This window comes from Phodopus roborovskii, unplaced genomic scaffold, assembly GCF_943737965.1.
Source record: "Phodopus roborovskii unplaced genomic scaffold, PHOROB, whole genome shotgun sequence".
NCBI lineage: Eukaryota > Metazoa > Chordata > Mammalia > Rodentia > Cricetidae > Phodopus > Phodopus roborovskii.
Genome location: NW_026125281.1, coordinates 24,839,987 through 24,859,353, shown reverse-complemented (window position 1 = coordinate 24,859,353; position 19,367 = coordinate 24,839,987). Strand labels below are relative to the sequence as shown.

The 19,367-nt window shown below is 44.5% G+C and overlaps 1 protein-coding gene across 1 annotated transcript in view; it reads right to left on the bottom strand.

Annotated features, from left to right (window-relative positions):
• Positions 1 to 19,367, bottom strand: part of Pde7a (phosphodiesterase 7A) — an 84,020-nt gene that overhangs the window by 14,933 nt on the left and 49,720 nt on the right. The window contains exons 2-5 of the mRNA XM_051198323.1: positions 17,935 to 17,995; positions 15,421 to 15,504; positions 4,188 to 4,339; positions 2,274 to 2,337 (exon numbers count right to left, since the gene is read on the bottom strand). Of these exons, the coding sequence (XP_051054280.1) occupies positions 2,274 to 2,337; positions 4,188 to 4,339; positions 15,421 to 15,504; positions 17,935 to 17,995 (361 nt within the window). The remainder of the gene's footprint in view (positions 1 to 2,273; positions 2,338 to 4,187; positions 4,340 to 15,420; positions 15,505 to 17,934; positions 17,996 to 19,367) is intronic.

Genomic DNA, 19,367 nt, shown 5'->3' with positions numbered 1-19,367 from the left:
TCATGGGTTGAACTCCCCACTCTGCCCTCTCTTCCTTGTCCTCTCCCCTTACCCCAGAGAGTGCCAAAGTAAGGAATACAAAACACCGCTGGATCCAATCACAAGGGGAAACTTGGATATGGTGTCCTCTCCCCTTACCCCAGAGAGTGCCAAAGTAAGGAATACAAAACACCGCTGGATCCAATCACAAGGGGAAACTTGGATATGGTGTCCTCTCCCCTTACCCCAGAGAGTGCCAAAGTAAGGAATACAAAACACCGCTGGATCCAATCACAAGGGGAAACTTGGATATGGTGTCCTCTCCCCTTACCCCAGAGAGTGCCAAAGTAAGGAATACAAAACACCGCTGGATCCAATCACAAGGGGAAACTTGGATATGGTGTCCTCTCCCCTTACCCCAGAGAGTGTCAAAGTAAGGAATACAAAACACCGCTGGATCCAATCACAAGGGGAAACTTGGATATGGTGAACACAAACCATATGGAATTTTAGTTCTCAAAGGAAACCATTCCGATGCGAGCTGAAGAACAATTTTTTTTCTACCCATTTGTTCAATTACATTTTTTTCAAATACATTATCTCTGTGGCTTCCAAGGGGCTGTCGTTAGCTTCTGAAAAAAAGCAAAGGTGGGTGGCTAACAATAGTGGCTTACATATGGGCTTCTCCAAAAAGCCAGTTCAAGTGGGGTGGTCTAAGGAAAGGGTTAATAATGGAGACTGGCAGCAACTGTGGCTGACAGAACATGGCTAAGCTCACTGGCTTTCATCCTAAGCCCCTGATGAGCAGGCTGTATACTTTTAAAATTACACTTAGAAAAAAACAACCAACTATGTCAATAAATGACAGGCATCCCAGCAGCCCCCAAACAGGCTGTGAGCTATCAGTGTATATGGCCAGCCTTTAAAAGTGCTGTGGCTGGTATTGCTCCTTCTGCCTCTTGTGATAACTGAAGTCATGACTGTGTTGGGTTAGAAAGGAAAAATTTCCCAAATCTTGAAGGAGGTGGGCTACCTAATAATTCACTGTCTGCATTAAAGGAAGGAAGGAAGGAAGGAAGGAAGGAAGGAAGGAAGGAAGGAAGGATGGAGAATGAATGAACAAACCCCACAAGGCCTAGAGGAAAGCCAACCAACCGCCTTTCCAGCAGGGCAGCCAGCTAGGCAGCAGAGAGAGCAACAGGACCCCACCCACCCAAGGGCAGCAAAGGGGAGTGGGTGCAGAGCAAAGGCCAGGGGTGTGAGGGCACTTTGCGACAAAAGCAAACCTCACGGTCCTCACCACTGTGCCCATGAGTCTCACCTACATCCTGTCAACAGTGCCCGACAGGCAGAGGAGGCAGAGAGGCCGTCCCCTGATCCTACTGATTAGAGGAAACAACAGAGACACTCTAGGAACTGCAGCAGCGCTCATCCAAAGTGAAGTAAGAAAACCAGGGCCAGTGAGGTAGGTCAGGGGGCAAGGGTGCTTGCAGATGCAAGCTCACCAAACTGAGCTGGAACACAGTCACCCACAGGGGAGAGCCCGCTTCAGCAAGCTGTCCCAACTGCCACATGGGTGCCCTGGCAGGTGCACACACACAGTTTTAGAAGAAAAGAAAACGCAGGCAACTTCAAAGTAAAGCAGGGAACACATATGTTAGTCCATCCTCGGCAACAGAAAAACTGACTTCTTTGAGTAATTTTATTAAAAATCTACGTAGACAAAAGAGGGAAAGATGGCTAGTGTCACCAAGAATTCTGCCAAAGATCTGATTCTAAATTAAAAAAAAAAAAAAAAAAAAAAAAAAAAAAAAGGTTTTCAAATAGGATCCACTTTTGGATCCCAAAGAGAGCAAAAGGAAAAGGCAATGCCAACGTCACATAAAACCGGGCCAAGCCCGACGGCCAGCGCCCTCAGGAAAGAGATGAACCGCCCGGCCATGCCTCTGGAGACCACTGTGTGGGAACACTGTGTCCGGAATGGCACTGGACATACTCACATGCGGAAGACACCTCAAGGAGCAATGAAGATGGCAATGAGATTCAGTCTGAGTTATTAAAAAAGTAACAACTGCCAGCTGGCCGGGTCATGATGGCCGTGACTTCCGGTTACTGTCAAGACTATCCACAAAAGCAAAAACTTGTGAAATGACTTCTGCTGGCTTTTTGAAAAGTCACTAATAAGGACAAAATGCTGGCACTGGGTTCATAGCCGAAGTGAACTAAAACAAGGAGGACCCAGGCTAGAGCATCTAGTGACCACAGTAACCTGGGCAAGTCAATGCTTTACTTACCATTAGTTAGTCTATCAAACAGAAAGATATCAAAATTCCAATTTCCGACTTTGTCCAGCATACACTGCAATGAAAACCAAACATTTCTCCTGTAATATAATTCCAGTAACACCAATCTTTTTCTGCAGATAGTTCATAGCAAAGTTAGTGGAAATAAAAAGTGGCTTTTTGCTTTGAGAAACACCAAGTATAATTTCCCTTTATGAATTTTATCTTTTAGTTTTTATTAATCCAAAAAGTGTTTGTTGGGACGATTCCCACTCATGTTAAATCGGATGGGGCTTCCTCCTGTAGGAGCATATTCCTGTTGGCCTCGCTTTCCTGCCTGTGGGCTGACGGACAGTGCAGCGGCTAACACTAACACACAAGGTCACTGTTTGTGCACGGCTAAAGACCGTGATGACCTCACAGCATCCCCCAGGGCAGTTCACACCCATAAAGTAAGGACAGGAGCTCTGCCCCAGGAGGTTCTTCCTGTGTCCCCTACTCTTCTGGGGACAGATGAAGGGGGATGTCCTTGCGGTGGCTGTCACCCCTGGCAAAGCTATTTTCTAGTTTTTGAGCAGGGTTCCGCTATGCAGCCCAGGAAAGTCTACAGCCCACGGCGATGCTCCTGCTTTAGCCTCCCATGTGCTGGGATTACAGGGGTCTGCCACCACACTTGGCTTTCATTCTCCCTTTAGTTAGGCTGTTCCAGCTGGCTCAAACGTTGTCTACAGAAAGAAACTGCATTTGGAAACAAATTGTTTTGTTTTTCAGTTAATTGTGTATAGGTTAGGTCAGTCTTCCGCCCTGTTCCTCTGGTCTACAAACTTAGGAGGATTCTGAAATAATTCAGCAGCATATGGGCCCACAGGCTGCATATTCTCAAACCTGCCAAGGAGTTACAATGGCCACTGAGCACTCACTAACTGTTATGTTCTATTCAATCCTCACTTAGAGCCGGCAAACAGGCAAACATGACTAACTTGCTCAGCTAGAGCGAAAAGCTGGCAGGGTCACTGAGAAGTCCAGCTTTTGGGACCTGGATCCCCACACTGAACACACACCAAACCACAGTCCAATTATTTGCTGTCCATGGCTCTTTTGGTTTCTTTTATTCTTTTGAGACAAGGTCTCACTGTGTAGCTCTGGCTGTCCTGGATCTCATATGTAGACCATGCTGGCCTCAACACACAGGTCAACATTTAGGTTGTAACCTAAACAGTGCAGTCCATAAACAGTTTAAATTTTAGAGGATCAACAGTTCCCACTGAGTTAGTTCTCCAGCAGGGAAATGCTCTTTTCTTTAAACTTTAATGTCACACAAAGAAGATACTGAAGGATCCATCTCCATAAGTTTAGAAAATCTGGCCTATAAAACTAAAGTTAAAAAAAGATAATAATTTCAAATAAATTGAAATTTAAGATTATATAAAAATTCCATTTGATAAAAAACAAACCCATTTCACTTCAGTCTTACTTAAGAAATGTCCTGTGATGTCTGTAAGAATGAAGTAAATATTTCTTACAAACACTGGCTTTAGTCACGATATGGCTGATGGAACCTTCTCCCCGGACTTTGAACCATCGGGTGAACTCTGTTCCTTATGCTGTACAGACCCCAGTGTCTGTGTTTCCAGCATCAGACAGGCCACCTCTCCTACTCTTCCCAGTGTCAAACTCTGGCCAGCTCACAGCTGACCGTCCTGTTGACCCACTTGTTACTTACTGTTATAATAAATGCAAGTATGTCCACTACTTTTCTCAGAAAATTTCCTTGCCCCGTTAACACCTACTTGTAAACAAACAGCCCCAAATCTGAAGGGTGGCTCAATTCAGACAGGAAAAATGTACTTAAATCAGTATACTTTTGGGAGGTCGTTCCAGTAACTTATCAAGCAACTCAAGTCTTTTTGAAGAAGTTGTACAAACCTTGGCTTGTCCATCATAATCTTCATCTAGAATGTTTAGAGAGCTAGAAACTGCGGTGCCCCGAAAAAAGCGTGAGGATCTGAGATAGCGCTGGAAACTTAGCAACCTCCTGATGTTCCTGGCGGAGACTGATGCTTCAATTTCAGACTGAGCTGAAAGAAAGGGAGTAGACATGAGAAGAGGCAAAACCTGCAGAGGCTGCCTTAGTGACACCGGGTTCTCGGGGTTCCCGAGTTCCAGGCAAGTACTTCAAACACCCCAGCACTTAAGTCTTCCTTTGTTTTTTTGTGTACAGTGCTCTGCCTGCATGAGTGCATGAACACCTAGTGTGCACAGTGCTGGGAGAGGCTAGCACAGGGCTGGCTTTCCAGGGACTATAGTTAAGGGCTGCCTCGAGCCATCATGTGGGGCTGGGAATCGAACCCAGTTCCTCTCAAAGGGCAGCCAGTGCCCCTAACAGCTGAGGCATTTCTCCAGCCCCTCAGACTCGCACTTTTTTAACTCATTAATTGCCACACACTGTTCTTTCTAGGAGAGGTACTTTATCTCTGTTTTGAAGTGAGGAACTGAAAAGGGATAAGGGTCACTTTTGACAGGCTTTAGAAAGCTAGGGAAGCATCTGGATTTAGAATCAGACTGAAGATTTCATGTCTTCCTTCTTGGACGGTATACGATGTTCTTCTATGGCTCACGGAAGCATGAGTCCAACATAGCACAGACACGCTGACCTTCCCGGTTGCTTTCTATATGGAATGTGTCCTCATTTTTGCCTTCAACTCTATGATGATCAGTATTAATTGTTAATTAGAAAAAAAATCTAGACTCCTGCGGGAGACTAATAAGCCCTTGTGTATGCCTGTGGAGGCTCTCCTGACTAAGTTAAGCAATGCAGGAAGACCCAGCTGACAGTGGGCAGGACCACTGCCCATGCAGAAGATGTGAACTGGAAACCGGTGGAGGGAGGGAGCTGGACACCTGCTGCTGTCATTTCTCTGCTTCTTGACTCAGGGGAGGGAATGCGGCCAGCCTCCTGGAACCCACTGTGCACCCCCCTAGGATGGACTGGAACTGCAACCACAAGCTGGATCAAGCCTTTCTCTCTTAAGCTGCGCTTGCCAGGGTATTTTATTACAAAGTCAAAACAGAACAAAAAACTCTCTAAAAAATTAGGACAAACTAGTCCCAGCCACCCATAACTCCATCCCAGTCTCTCACACACCCCCCCCCCCACATATCACACAGATACACAGATCACACATGTACATACCACACACACCACACACATATACCCCATCTCTCTCTCTCTCTCTCTCTCTCACACACACACACACACACACGTCTCTATAGTCTTTACATTGAAAATTCGGATAGAGACATCCTCTAAAAAATGAATAATGGTTAAGTTGGGAAGGCTGCCGGTAGCTTTTCTTGCAACCTAATTAAACCTGATGCTACTGAGTGAATGATAGCATTTAGAATTATATGGAAGAGGTGGCATTTGAGAATGGGAAAGAATCCAGCACCCTTCATTTGGGTAATTACTAAAAAGCTCACCCTCTGGCCAAATGATAAACAAATCCAACCCTGTTACCAACACTCAGATGAGCTCATTCTGTAACACATCATTCAATTCACAGCACAACTGATTAAACTTATCTTATTAAAGCTCAGCTACCATCAAGCTTGGACCACTTGCTTCCCAGACTTGTCCTGGTTGTCACAGTTAGCTACACTCTGATACAACTCAGAAAGCCATTGGCATGAGGAAGCTGTTATTATCAGAGAGTACTGGCTTTGTAAAGCACCACTGCCCTGTGTTGCAGCACCACCAAAGCTAATAAGCACGCAGACTGTGTCGAGACAGCCTTTCTCCACTTTTCTGAACCAAAATATAAAGTGGAGAACAGTAGGTAATTTTTATAAAACTATGCCATGTTTCCCCCCTCATCATGTTAGAAAATAGAGGAAATACAAGTCCCAGGCTGAGAAAGGGTCTGGAGATGGGTTATAATGAGCTCCCGACTCTCTAGCTGATACTTCTCTACTACCCATCCAAGCCACACCCAACAGAGCACAACTATTAGATAAGAAATGTCTTTCACAAAGGCCCTTGGCTCCTGAAACCACTGCTTTAGTAATCCACAAGGGGGCACCCTGTATCCACTGGCTCTGTACAGAAATCAGACACATCTAGGAATTGCTGTGGGAAATCACTGCTCAGTTCTTCATATTTGTAACTAAGTTTTAAGGTTTTAGCTCTAGTCTAGGTCCATATTATGTTGAACATAAATGAATGAAAATTATGAATACTTTCTGTATTCTAATTTTTCCTTTCTTTCCCTTGGTCCCCCCAAATTATGTAAAAGACACATCTAAAAGTCTATTATTAAAAAAAGAAAACCCCAAAATGAGTAATTGTATTTATCCTACATCCACGGGACAAGGTTTTTAAAAGGAATTTTTAGATCTGGTATGTATGGCCGGATGGGGAAACACTGATCTAGGTTTCCTCTGAGCAATGGTCGACGGCTGCCTGTGGTGAGAATGGAGACCAGGGTGGCAGGGTGGGGAAAGATGGGCTTAGAATAAAGAGTCTGATCCCAGCCCCTCACTAGCTCTGTGACAGGAAGCAGGTTGCTTAAGGTCTCTGATTGGTAAAACAGGCCTCTGAAGACTGATGGCAGAGACCGAACGAAGGAACATTCAGAATACCTGCATAGTCCTGGAAAGAAGTAAGCACACAATCAATATAAAGTATAAACCAAGCTAAAACGATGATTATAAGTAGGGAATACTTTAAACGTGCCCTTGACACTTTTAATTTTTATGATCAGGTTTCTGTCTCATGGTTACGCATTCAGTACTGAGAACCACAGTGTATTCAAGCACTACAGCTCTAGCTGCTCATTTACAAGACATGAGAACAGTCTTGGGACTTTACAAGGGATACTCAGTTCAAGCTTTACCATGAGCACAAAGTGAGCCCCTCACAGTCTTCAGAGAGCTCACCTCCAGCAGGAATGAAATGCATCACAGTATTGCCCCCTCAAGCAGTCCTTACAACCCAGGCTCGCGGAGTCAGTGTTCATCCTGATGATTTAATGATTAAATAAGAGATGCAAACTCTTTGAGACAAGATTGTTCTTGCTATGGATTAGGCATCTTCATTTCTCAGGCTGGAACATATGTTATTTAATGCTCAGGCCTTGAACTTCGCTATGTACACATGAGATTCTTAATTCCCTATTAATGAGCTGGGAGAGAAGAGGAAGGAAACACAGAGCTTTGGTGCACGTGTCCTTCAAAGAACAGCTGCAAAATCACGTCAGGGTGAATTTCAACTTCCGCAGTTCTGAAGAGTGCAGAAGAGCAGCCACCATTAAGCTGATTAAGGTCCACTCGATACCAGCCCCCCCTAGTTTATGTAATAAAACTAGTGATTCTTAACTGCAGGTGTCTGAGAACATTCTGCAAACCACAGTGACATTTCCCAACCATCAATATGACAGTGCTCATCTCCACAAGAACCAAGGGGTAAGGGACTACTACTAATAGGACTAGGAACTTGGGCCACTGGCAGAAAAAAAGGATGCAGCTTGTTTGTGTGTATTCATGCATATGTGTGCATGTGTGTGTATGTATGTGTGCATGCATGTATGTGTGTACTTGCATGTGTGTGTGTACGTGTGCATGTATGTATGTGTGCATGCATGTATATGTATGCGTGTATGTGCATGTGCATGTGTGTGTGCGAGTGTGAGTGTGCATGGCCATGTGCCATGCTTGCAGGAAGAAGTTGGTTCCCCTTCCACCGCATGGTTACTGGGTACTGACAAGGACCTCTACCAACTACACCAATCTTGCCAGTCTTGTTTCAGGTGACAACTATGAATTCAAGAAATGCTATCTTTGAAAGAAGCAGGTGATTTCAAGACAAATACGAGGGAGTCAACTAATTTAACAGAACCTTTCGACAAAGTACATGTCTGAGTAAAGAACTAAATGACAGTCGACAGAGAGACACCTTAGCACACCAACCAATTGTCAAAACAAACTAGTGAGTAGCAGGCGGGGGAGAGTGAAGGGGAGCAAAGACAGACGTCCGCAGAGGAAAGTGCCCAACATCAAACGTCAACACTTAAGAGGCAGAGAGACCAGCAGCTGCTAAATACAGCAGACACCCTGGTACAGCTGCTGCGCACAACCATGAAACCAGCCTGATCCGAGCTGCAAAGCTCAAGGCACACACAGACACAGATGTTTTTCATATCATGTAAGTATGAAGCAAACAGGCTAAGCCTAATACAGCCTTGTTATGACGATAGGAAATAACCCAAAGCCAATAAACCCGAGGAACTACAGGGAAGAGTTCCGCATGTTTCAACAGGCAGTTGTAATAAAGACAATGTAAAAGGCTCGACTCAAACGAGAAGCAGCAAGCAGCCTGAACGTGGGTGAAGCGAATAAAGATTATCTTTGGGGACTGTAAATAAGACCCTATAACTCTAATTGGTAGGAAACACACACTCCAGTCAATGCAATGCAATAAAGACATTTTCAGAACCTAGCACGAACCAGAGCTGCTGGAGAGGAGGGATAAATAAATACAAGTGGAAGCCTAAAGCCCAGAGCTTTGAGGATACAATGCAAATACCCTGCTTCCCCTGGGCCCCAGCACTGGAGGAGAGTGGTACTAAAGGAAAATGAGTGGAGTTGGAGATAATGGGCAAAACACTTTTAGATGCATTTGTGTAGACATGAAAAACAGTAAAGAAGCATCCCACGAGTTATATCTTCCAGACGTTGCAGAAACCACATCCCCCTGTCTGGTGACGTCAATGGGCTTTGGCAAGCAAACCCCAAGGAGAGAACAGTCAAGCTGACAACTTCCATTACGATTTAGCAAGCATGCCAGAGTCTAAGTAGCACAGGTTTGTAATGGTATTATTTGAGGTATTGGGAAACAATACTAGGGCCTTACACATACCAGCAAAATAGTTCTATCAAAGAGTTCCATCCTCACCTACAATTTTTAAGGAACAAGGGAAAGGATGGCTAACTTTCAAGCAAACAAAGGGTTCCCTGGTGTGTGTACATGCTTCCCTGCCCCCTCGGTCCCTCTCTCATGGTGTGTATGTGAGTGTGTACCATTCTCAATGACTCCCCACTTTGTTTTTTGTTTTGTTTTGTTTTTGGTAGTGGTGGTGTTGAACACAGGGCCTCATACATGTGAGGCCCACACTACCATTATACTAGAGCCCTAGCCCTTCCAACCCTGTTTTGGAGATAGGGCCTCTTGTTGAACTTAGAGATGACCCATTGACTCCAATGGCTGAGCCGCAAGCCCAGGGTCCTCCTGTCTCCCCATCCTTAGTTCTGGGACCTGAGCGTTTGCTCTCACACACCTTGCTCTTTACCAGGGTGTTGCTGAAGATTTAAACTCATGCTCACAGGGTAAGCGCTGTACTGAGACATGTACTTGACACACAAACACAAATCAGCATGGAATTCAATTATATTATCACGCCCAATTAATTTAAGAGACCAGCTATACGGGGAAATGAAATCTCTGTAGGTCGCTTGGGACTTTTGCTGCATTCTACTGAATTCAGAAGAAGGGAACAAACATCAGCTTTCCTCTTGGTCATCTCTCAGGTTTTTGTTTGTTTGCTGTTTGCTTTGCTTTGTAAGCAGAACCCTGAAAACAGCTGGAGAGGGGGACCCTGTCACAATTTTGAACAAGCATGCTGAGGACAAGCCAGGAGGACACGCTAGAGAACCCTGTCAGCCCATCCCTACATTCTCTTCCAATGGCCAATGACTCCCTCACGAAAGACACCTTTTCTTAAGCTTCTGCAAATACATATAATAGCTTCTGAGCTACAAGAGGCAAGACAAAAGATAAAGTTCATGAAATACAAAGATTGCTTCGGAAAACCTCGAGTGCGAGGCATCTGGGGAAAGTTTAAAATTTTGACATGAAGACATTACTAACCATTCAAATGTGGGGTGAAGCTCATGAAGAATGAAAGCTCCTCTGTGACATTTCTACCTAAAAATTCAGACTTCAGCCATTAAAGCAGAACCCTGCAGCGGAGGAGCCAGGCTGGTCCCTCCGCACAGACTCCAGATCTTTGGGAGCCATGTCTTGGAAGGACTTCAGTCATGAAGATCACGCTGCTTGGTAGCCACGAGTAAAAAAAAAAAAAAAAAAAAAAAAAAAAAAATTCAAAATGTCTCCAAATTTAAATTCTCCCAGTTCTTTATAAATAACCGCAGGCCTGGCTTAATGTAACTTAATTAAGAAATACAGGATCTGAATATAAGCCTATGACTTTATGTAAAGGACTAGTTTCATTACATCACATTTTTTTTATTTCTAAGTGATTCGGTAGCACCATCATTTAGGGCATTAGTACCTCAAGCCAGGCAAATGTGAATTCCTTTGTATGCACTTATATGTGATGATCTCCTCCGTGTACACTTCTAATGGTGGTGGAACCTAACAGGAGGGATGCAGAGATCTCAGTGTACATTATTGTGCCCAGTCTGCGACAACTGTAACTTCCACCTGCGCTGTAGTTCACTGTCAAACTTTCTAAGTCAGAAAGGAATCCGTTTGTTTAGTAAGGTTGATTATTTATTATAGTTAATAAGCTTCTGTGCTCAACTGATTTTCTTCCCTTTACTGGGGACAGAGGGGAGGTGAGTCTCTTACAGCCCAGTGTACTCTCCCTCTGCGTTTCCTGAAGCTGGCCCTGAACTTTCTGCCTCTACCTCTCAATTGCTAGCATCAGAGGTGTATGCCATTAATCAATTTTCTTCTTTTTTATCTACCTCCCAGCCTCCACCTTCAGGAAGATTTACTTACTTATTTTTGAGGCAGAGTCTTGCTATGTAACCCAGGCTGGCCTCATTCATTTCTTGAGTGCTGGGATCACAGACATAAGCCACCACACATACCGGGCTAAAAAGTCTCTTTGGAGTAAAAACGTGCTGGGTAGGAAGGCCTATGGCAAATCCTACTGTGAAAGTAAAGATTATGATATGAGGTCAGCCAAGACACAAGAACTCGAGGCAGGGAAAAGTGCTACCTATATAGGACTAACACTGAAGTCTTTAAAACCGTGGAGCCTGCAATCACCGCCCAGTGTTAGCTATCTGGCTGCAAGTGGCTACCAGCAGAATTAACCTGCAGAACGGGAACCCAAGCAGGGTTTATAGTGAGCCATGCACGGAAGCAAAGCTCAGCGCTTCAATGTCTGGATGTCTCATTTCTAGGAAAATCTAGTAAAGAAATTCACTCAACACAGAGGAAAGTCTACGAGTTAAAAATAACTGCCGTACCTGAAAAACAACAGCAGGGGTAGGTCCAGCACAGAGAATACTAAGTAAGAAAGCCCAGCCCAGCCCAGTTGCTGTGCTCTTGCAAGCACGCCATGTCGACTCCAGCCTAACAGTGATTCTTTCTGGTGTCCTACCTTCTCCCTGTTGAGAAAACCTGATCCTAGGGGCTAAGTGGAGAACACGGGAGGCAGAAACCCTAATGGGGGAGTTAGAAAAATCCCAGAACTAAATACTGTAATTAACGAAGGCTCAGGGTGGACATAGGGGAGATAAACATGACTGCAACTTAAGGACACAAAAGCACATAGGTCTTAATAATGGGCTAAATTTAAGCAGAAAAGGGCAAAAACAGACAAGAACTCTGAAGCAAGGAAATTAACAGAGTTCGGACAAAAGTAAGGAGGCGCACAGAAAGGTGGATTGAGTTGCAGAAAGAAAATCCTAGCTGCAATGACTACAATACACCTACACCGAGAATTTAAATAATCCAGCTAAGTTTATTACAGCATGCATGTTTTTATGTCATTGCAAAAGTAGTATTATTTTAGCCAGGTGTTGCTGGCACATGCCATCTATCCTAGTACTCAGGAGGCCGAGGCAGGCAGATCTCTGTGAGCTCGAGGCCAGCCTGGTCTACAGAGCTAGTTCCAGGACAGGCTCCAAAGCAATACAGGGAAACCCTGTCTCAAAAACAACAACAACAAAATAAATAAATAAATGAATAAATAAAAGAAACAAAGGTGGTATTATTTTAAATTATACATGTTTGAGAAAAGGTATATTATAGACTTTGAAGAGGTTTGGGTATTCCTGAAGGTTCAAGCCTACCCTGCAAAGTCAATTACAGGTAGGCAGGTGCCTTTACCAAGTCCAAGATCCCAGGAAGTGAATGAGCAGGCGGCCACAGGTGTCTGAGGAAAAGGGCACTTCACAAGGAGCAGAGATAAGGAACAACTTTGCCTCTACAGAAATAAGCCAGGTATTCCCACCTTGTATGAAGAGACGAAACACTCTACAAGGACGTACCCTGGAAAGTCATGGCTAGCCCTGAAGATTGTGGCAGTTCAGGCTTACGGGTTACACACTTTACTTACCATCCAATCTGGCAAACCTTAACTCCTAAAAGGAATATGTAACAATCTATAAATTCAACTCCACCACCAGGAAATTTAGTCTGTCTTCTCTCAGTTTTAGAGCATGTGTTATTTTTCCTGGCTTCCTAATGAAATAAGACTTTCCTACTATTCCCTTCTCCACAAAATTTACCACTATGCCACCTACCTGAAACTTTCAACATCCTTTATAGCAATCTTATTTCCCAAATCCTCTCCTTTTACTAAATGTAGTGAAACTCTGGAGGCATATGAGAGAGAGAGGTCCCCTAAACCAAAGTATCAGATACAGATGTCTCCAACAGTCTGAGGACCAGAGGATTTTCAGAGCAGATTCCTCAGATTGTAAAAGGCTGATAGTTTTAAAGCTATTCAAACTTCAGATCATAAAAACAAAACAAAAGTTTTTAAAAGCAAATGCAATGCCACCAACAAACAAGAATGGCCTAAGTGAAAGTGCCAGCAATAACACAACAGCAAGCTGTCTTCTGCAGAAACTGGCTGCACTGCTCAGTTCCAGGAAGGCACAGAGAGCCCTATAGACACTTTCTTTATATTGACCAACAGGAACTTTTCTCCTCTACTCTTATTAATGCAACGAATCACAATGACTTTCTTCAGTGCTTAAAGCAATCTTACATCCTTAAAGAAATCCATCAGCCTTCCAATACATTGCATATTTAACCTGACATGCTCTTTAGAATGCTTCGTCCTACACAGGTGTGATTCGGCTGTAGACGTTCTTTCATATCCACGTAGGCGGTATCAAGACTATGCTGGTCTTAAGAATAAACCTAAGTGTACCCTGTTTCCTCTACTCTGACTTACTTTCCGTAGCACTTTCTTTTCTGAGTTTCCTTGTGCCTTTGCTCAGTAGACCCCCGCCTCACAGCTCCTCCCTCCTCACAGCTCCTCCCACCTCAAGCTCCTCCCTCCTCACAGCTCCTCCCTCCTCACAGCTCCTCCCACCTCAAGCTCCTCCCTCCTCACAGCTCCTCCCACCTCACAGCTCCTCCCTCCTCACAGCTCCTCCCACCTCAAGCTCCTCCCTCCTCACAGCTCCTCCCACCTCACAGCTCCTCCCTCCTCACAGCTCCTCCCACCTTACAGCTCCTCCCACCTCACAGCTCCTCCCTCCTCACAGCTCCTCCCACCTCACAGCTCCTCCCTCCTCACAGCTCCTCCCACCTCACAGCTCCTCCCTCCTCACAGCTCCTCCCACCTCACAGCTCCTCCCACCTCACAGCTCCTCCCACCTCACAGCTCCTCCCACCTCACAGCTCCTCCCTCCTCACAGCTCCTCCCACCTCACAGCTCCTCCCATCAGTCTCTGGTCTAAACAGCCCCAGCTCCGCTACCCCAGCCTCAGGATGCCCTGAAGCCAAAGGGGCTGGCTGCCTTGGAAGCACATGCACCCCACACAGCTGCTGCCCCAGTTGGAGAGGTCAGGCACAAAAGGAAACCGCAGGGTTTCCACACTGGCGAACTGGCCCTTGCCCCTTTGCCTCATTCACGGTTGGCTTTTGCTATGTTTTCAGTTGTTATGAGTACACTTTATTTCCATGTCATTGTGCTTTAGGTTTAAAGTACCTCCTGACCTGCATTTTAAAAGGTGGCAGTTCTATGACAAGCAGCTTCGAGTCACTTGCTACTGTGGGAAGAAGCTATGCCGTACAGCAGCCCCAGTGTCCCTGGGTGGGCAAGACTGAAAAGCCACTAACGCTCTTTCAGACTGCAACCACCTTGGCATAAGCAGTGCTTGAGACACTGCAAAGTCCAGGCTCATTTCTACCCTTATAAAGTGCTTTGAGGTTTCACTTAAACACGGCTGTTTTATAGGCTGTTCCCTCGCCCCTTGCAAACTTGGCAGAGTGTACAGACCTGTTTCGGCTTCTTTGACAGTAAGTGTCTAGTCTAGTCCTGGTCACCTTCTTAACCCCTTTCTCAGAATCAGCATGTGCCCCTTCAGGAGAAAGGTGACTCAGAATGCCAGGCTCACCGCTCCACCTCATTTATAATCCGAGTTATTCAGATGTCTCTTATTCTCTGTCCAGTTTGGCTTCACTTTTCAGAGTGTTAATTTATGTTACCAAACATTACCAAAAGTCAAACAAGTCCAAAACTAGATTTAACATTCATAATTTAAGAGCATTATCACTTGTTTCCTCCTTTTTCCCCCACTATGATCTAGACATATACGATGTTTGTTTTGAAAATGATATTCTATCAGTATTTTTAAACAAAACAAAAAGATGACACTTCATTCAACTTCAGAAATACTATTACAAAATGTTATTTGCATAAAATGTTGATGTTGTCTCAAGTAACATAGAAAAATAGTAACAAAGCACCTAAAACCCAAGTTATCTGGAAATATGGCCTCAGGTGGTGGAGTACTTGCTGGCATGCACCAGGTCTTAGGTTTGATCCCCAGCACCTCAAAGATCAGGCATAGTAGCTCACACCTATAATCTAACACTCAGGAGGGAGGTAGAGGCAGAAACATCCCAAGTTGAAGGTCATTCCGGGCTACACAGTGAGTATGAGGCCAGCCTGGGCTACAAGAGACACAAAGTTCTAATCACCACTCCCCTCGAGTTATCTCTATTTGCCAATGTTATCTAGAAATACACTATAAATTATGGACTTCTGCTTTTAAAAAGTCAGAATATAACACAGCATTTTTTTTTCTCCCATGTATTCTTTCTCTTTGAGAAAATTAAATGCAACGAAGACCAACGTTTTAGTTCTGAGAACATGAGGGAAATACGTACAGTGAAAGACACGGAAGTCAATATAGGGATGCGAACCTCTTCTTTCTGCTTCAAATCCTGCTCGGCTCCTTACGCGGACATCTCCTGGACAGAGTCAAGAACAAATGTAGGATTAGAAAGCTGTTTCCCATGTATAAGCAGGCCCATGTGGGATTCTACTCCCTGGTATGGCCCCGCTAGGGAGGCCAGTGAGGAAGGTGACATACGCAAAAATGCCACAACAAAGTCCATGACTGAAAGCTAAAAGCCAAACCAAGCACAATAAACCAAACAAGGGGTTAAGAATGGACTTATTTGGAGGAGGAAATAAAATTCTGGTATTGAGTTGTAAGGCTGGGTTAGGAAACTTCTAAAAATTTCATTCCTTAATAATTATCTAACTTTAAAGGTCACTTTATTACTCTAATGGTCTTGAACCAATAACCATGAAAACCCAGCAGGAAACAAAATCTGTTTCACAGAAGAAAATCCTAGAACATAACTTCAAAAAGCCACTGAAAGAAGCAAGCATCCACTACACCTGCTCTGCCTATCCAGGCACAGTGCTGATTACAGAGAAGATGGACACAGGAAACATGATTACTCTCACAGCCTGCGATCCCACAGTGTGTGAACTCCCACTGGACTCTGTGCATTTGGGAATCTCTCTTCGTGCCCAAGGTTTGAGCGAGTCCTTAAAACTTGTGTTTTCACCTGTTTGATGCTGTTCTTCCATGAAGAAGCCACATGAAATCAGATAATATAGCAGCCAATCAGCAGGCACTCTTTGTATCACAGGCATGGGTAAGTTCTGCAGTCAAACCGAAGTTAGAGGAACCTTACTAGTTCCCTTTCTGTGGATGTAGAAATTGGGCTTTGGTGGATCACATCAATTTCCACGCCTCGACTTGTGCAAATGACAAGCAATACTTAAACCCAAGGTTCCAAAAGCAGCCCTTTCCTGTTAATGCTGTGGCAGCGACCAAGTCTGTAACAGAGGAGCGCCTCATAGGAGTCACCCCCTCCTCGTCCCATGCTCCTGAAACTCTGATGTCCTTGGAGGATCTTCCTTCATCAACTGTGACTCCATCTTTACCTCCCAAGGCCTCTTTTAGGCAGTGACTCCCTGGTATGACAAAGTTTTGCTGAGTACCGGTCAGAGCCGGCACACACCAGAGCACAAAATTTACCTTCAGGCGAGGGACAAACAAACACATAACTCCTGTCTGTGGAGAAGGGTTAGAAGCTGTAACGGGGACAGGACAGCGTCACACGGGAGTCCTCACTGAAGAGGACTGAACAGGTCTAAGCGGCGCCATTAGGTTATAAAAGAAAGAGGTCTGCAAGCACAAGGGCGAGCCAGCATCAACAGCCAACGCCAGGAGCGCACTTGGCGTGTGCACAGCCAAGTCAAGAGTGTGACGGCAGGACTGCTGGGAAAGGGAACCCGGGAAAAGGGGGGTCAAAGCGGCATCAGGCTGGACCAGGCTGGACACTGGCACCTAGGGCGAGAGGTGAGAGCTTCGGCTGTTACTCGAAGGTCCAAGTCCTCAGAGAACCCTGAGTGTACAGTTAAGATGACTTTATTTACGTATGAGAAAGGTTCACCTAGGCTGTGTAGACCGCAGGTCAGGAAGACCAGCTGAGCAGCAAGTACAGGCGATAACCTGCTTTAGACTGGGCGGTAACGTGGTCAGCATGGTGTGGGCGAGCTGTTTTGAAGGTACCCACAAACAGGATTTGTCAGTGATCTAGACACAGAGCATGTAAGAAACAGGAGCCAAGAACAGCTGCATTTTAGGAGAATGAAGTTTTATCTCTTGAGACAGCAAGACTACAGATGTGGAGAACAAATCTGGCAAGCCCTGTTAAAAAGTTTGAGGTATCCATCATATACTCCCCAGGCTGCACAGAAAGAGAGTAACTATGTCTAGAGCTTCCTTTGAAGGCTGAAAGAACCATTAACGTTTTCTTTTAAGAGACGGGGAAGAGGGAACGGGGAACAAATCCCCGCAGAGGGGAAGACACACAGGTACAAAGAAAATCAGAAAGGGTTGAGTGAAAACAGGGCTCTGGGATACATTTGGGCTTTATAAAGAAAGAGTTAGGGAAGGAACCAAAAGGGAGACCACAGGTATATAAACTGCAAGTGTTAGCTAGCTCAGAATCTCAAGCCAAAAACAGGGGTTCTAAACTCGAGGAGAAAAGCCAGGAACAACGCCTCAAAAATGAGCATGCACTTCTTTATTTAGCAGCTCCAGAACTCGGTTTTCCACAAAGAATGCTCTAAAACAGTTAAAAGCTGTACACTAAAAATACTGTCCTATTAAACCAGAATTCTAAATTGTCTTTTAACTGCAAAATGCCTCTATTTGTCACATTCAGTGCTAGTTTTCAAATGCTATATTTCAACTTCTGCTACAAAAAAAAAAAAAAAAAAAAAAAAAAAGACGAAAGGGCTACTTAATGAAAGACACCTCATCCCAAATAATATGACTACAAAATTAACTGGTAGTGGCATAAAGTTGTGCTTACCTAGCATACGAATATACAACGCAGTCTGATCAGAACTGTCATAGGAAATAGCTCCACGTCTCTGGGGGGGAAAAAAGAATATATTTTAGTACATGATAATGAACTATAATCTAAAATTTAATTCAGTAATCAGGAATTTATTATTTATCACATATTACTTGAAAAGCATTGTGCAAAAAAAAAAAAAAAAAAAAGACTGAGTATACAAGATCTGTGCTGGAGATCTCTATCTGGGGGAAAGACAGATTCGTTCAACACGGCTAAGAACCACCATAAGAAAGGGCAACTTGAGATGGACACACAGTTGATTTCTTTTGGGGTCGTGAGATGCTGGGGATGGAGCCCAGAGACTTTGCCTAGGAAAGCAACTCTGTCACTGAGCTGCATCCACAGTCCTATAGAAGTTGGTTTCTTAAAAACAAAACAAATCACGGGTTACCCAATGGCAGAGCGAGGGGAAAAGGCAATGTGTGGCATGCCAGGTGTATGTCCAAGCCCCAGGTCTTCATATAGTAGAAGAGTGACTATCTCAGAAGCCACCCACAGTCCTCCAGTGGCTCCCTGGAAGTGAGTTCCAAACCCACACTCTAGGGTGCATGGTCTCATGATGTGCTCTCGCTGCACTTGTCCTACGGCAACCCTCACCACTCTGTCCCAGTCACGCTGCCCTGATTTTCACCATGCCCAATGTCCGCCTTCACATTTGTTGCTCCCCTGCTGGCCTGAAGCTCTGCCATTCCTATGCTCCTGATCTCTCAGGCATGGGTGAACATTCTTGGGCATACCCTGGCTACCAAAGGTGCAGCCATCTGAGAACCGTGCTCTCCTGCAGTCCCCCAGGACACTGGCTCCATTTGCCACTGCCTTTAAAGCAACACGTTTTATGGACCACTTAAAAAAATTAAAACAAAAGCAAAAACAACAATAAAATAGCTGGTTGTAAGCCTGGCACACACCTTAATCCCAGCACTTAGGAATCAAAGGTAGCTCAACTTCCATGTAGCATTTGGCTACTGTTAGCCTATTTGCTGTGTATTAAAATAGAAATTCCGCAGGAGCTGGAACCATATCTGTATCATTAACAGTATCCTGGCCTCTAAAATAGGACCTATCGCTTAGCAAACAAACAAATAAATAGTAAGTACTTTAACAAATGGACTTGTTGCAAATAAGGATTAAAAACTGAGGAATAAATAGTTACTGACAGAATTGATACAAATGAATACCCTTCAAAACGTGGAAGATAAAACTGACTAAACCTCTATCAGCATCTAAGTTCTGTGCCAGCAAACACATAAACCATTGCTCATTACAGATCCAGATCAAAGCCAACATTCAGAACAACACCCAGCACACCAAACACAGAGGAGCTGGTGAGATGGCTCAACAGGTAAAGGCGCTTGCTGTCAATCCTGACTGCCTGAGTTCAATCC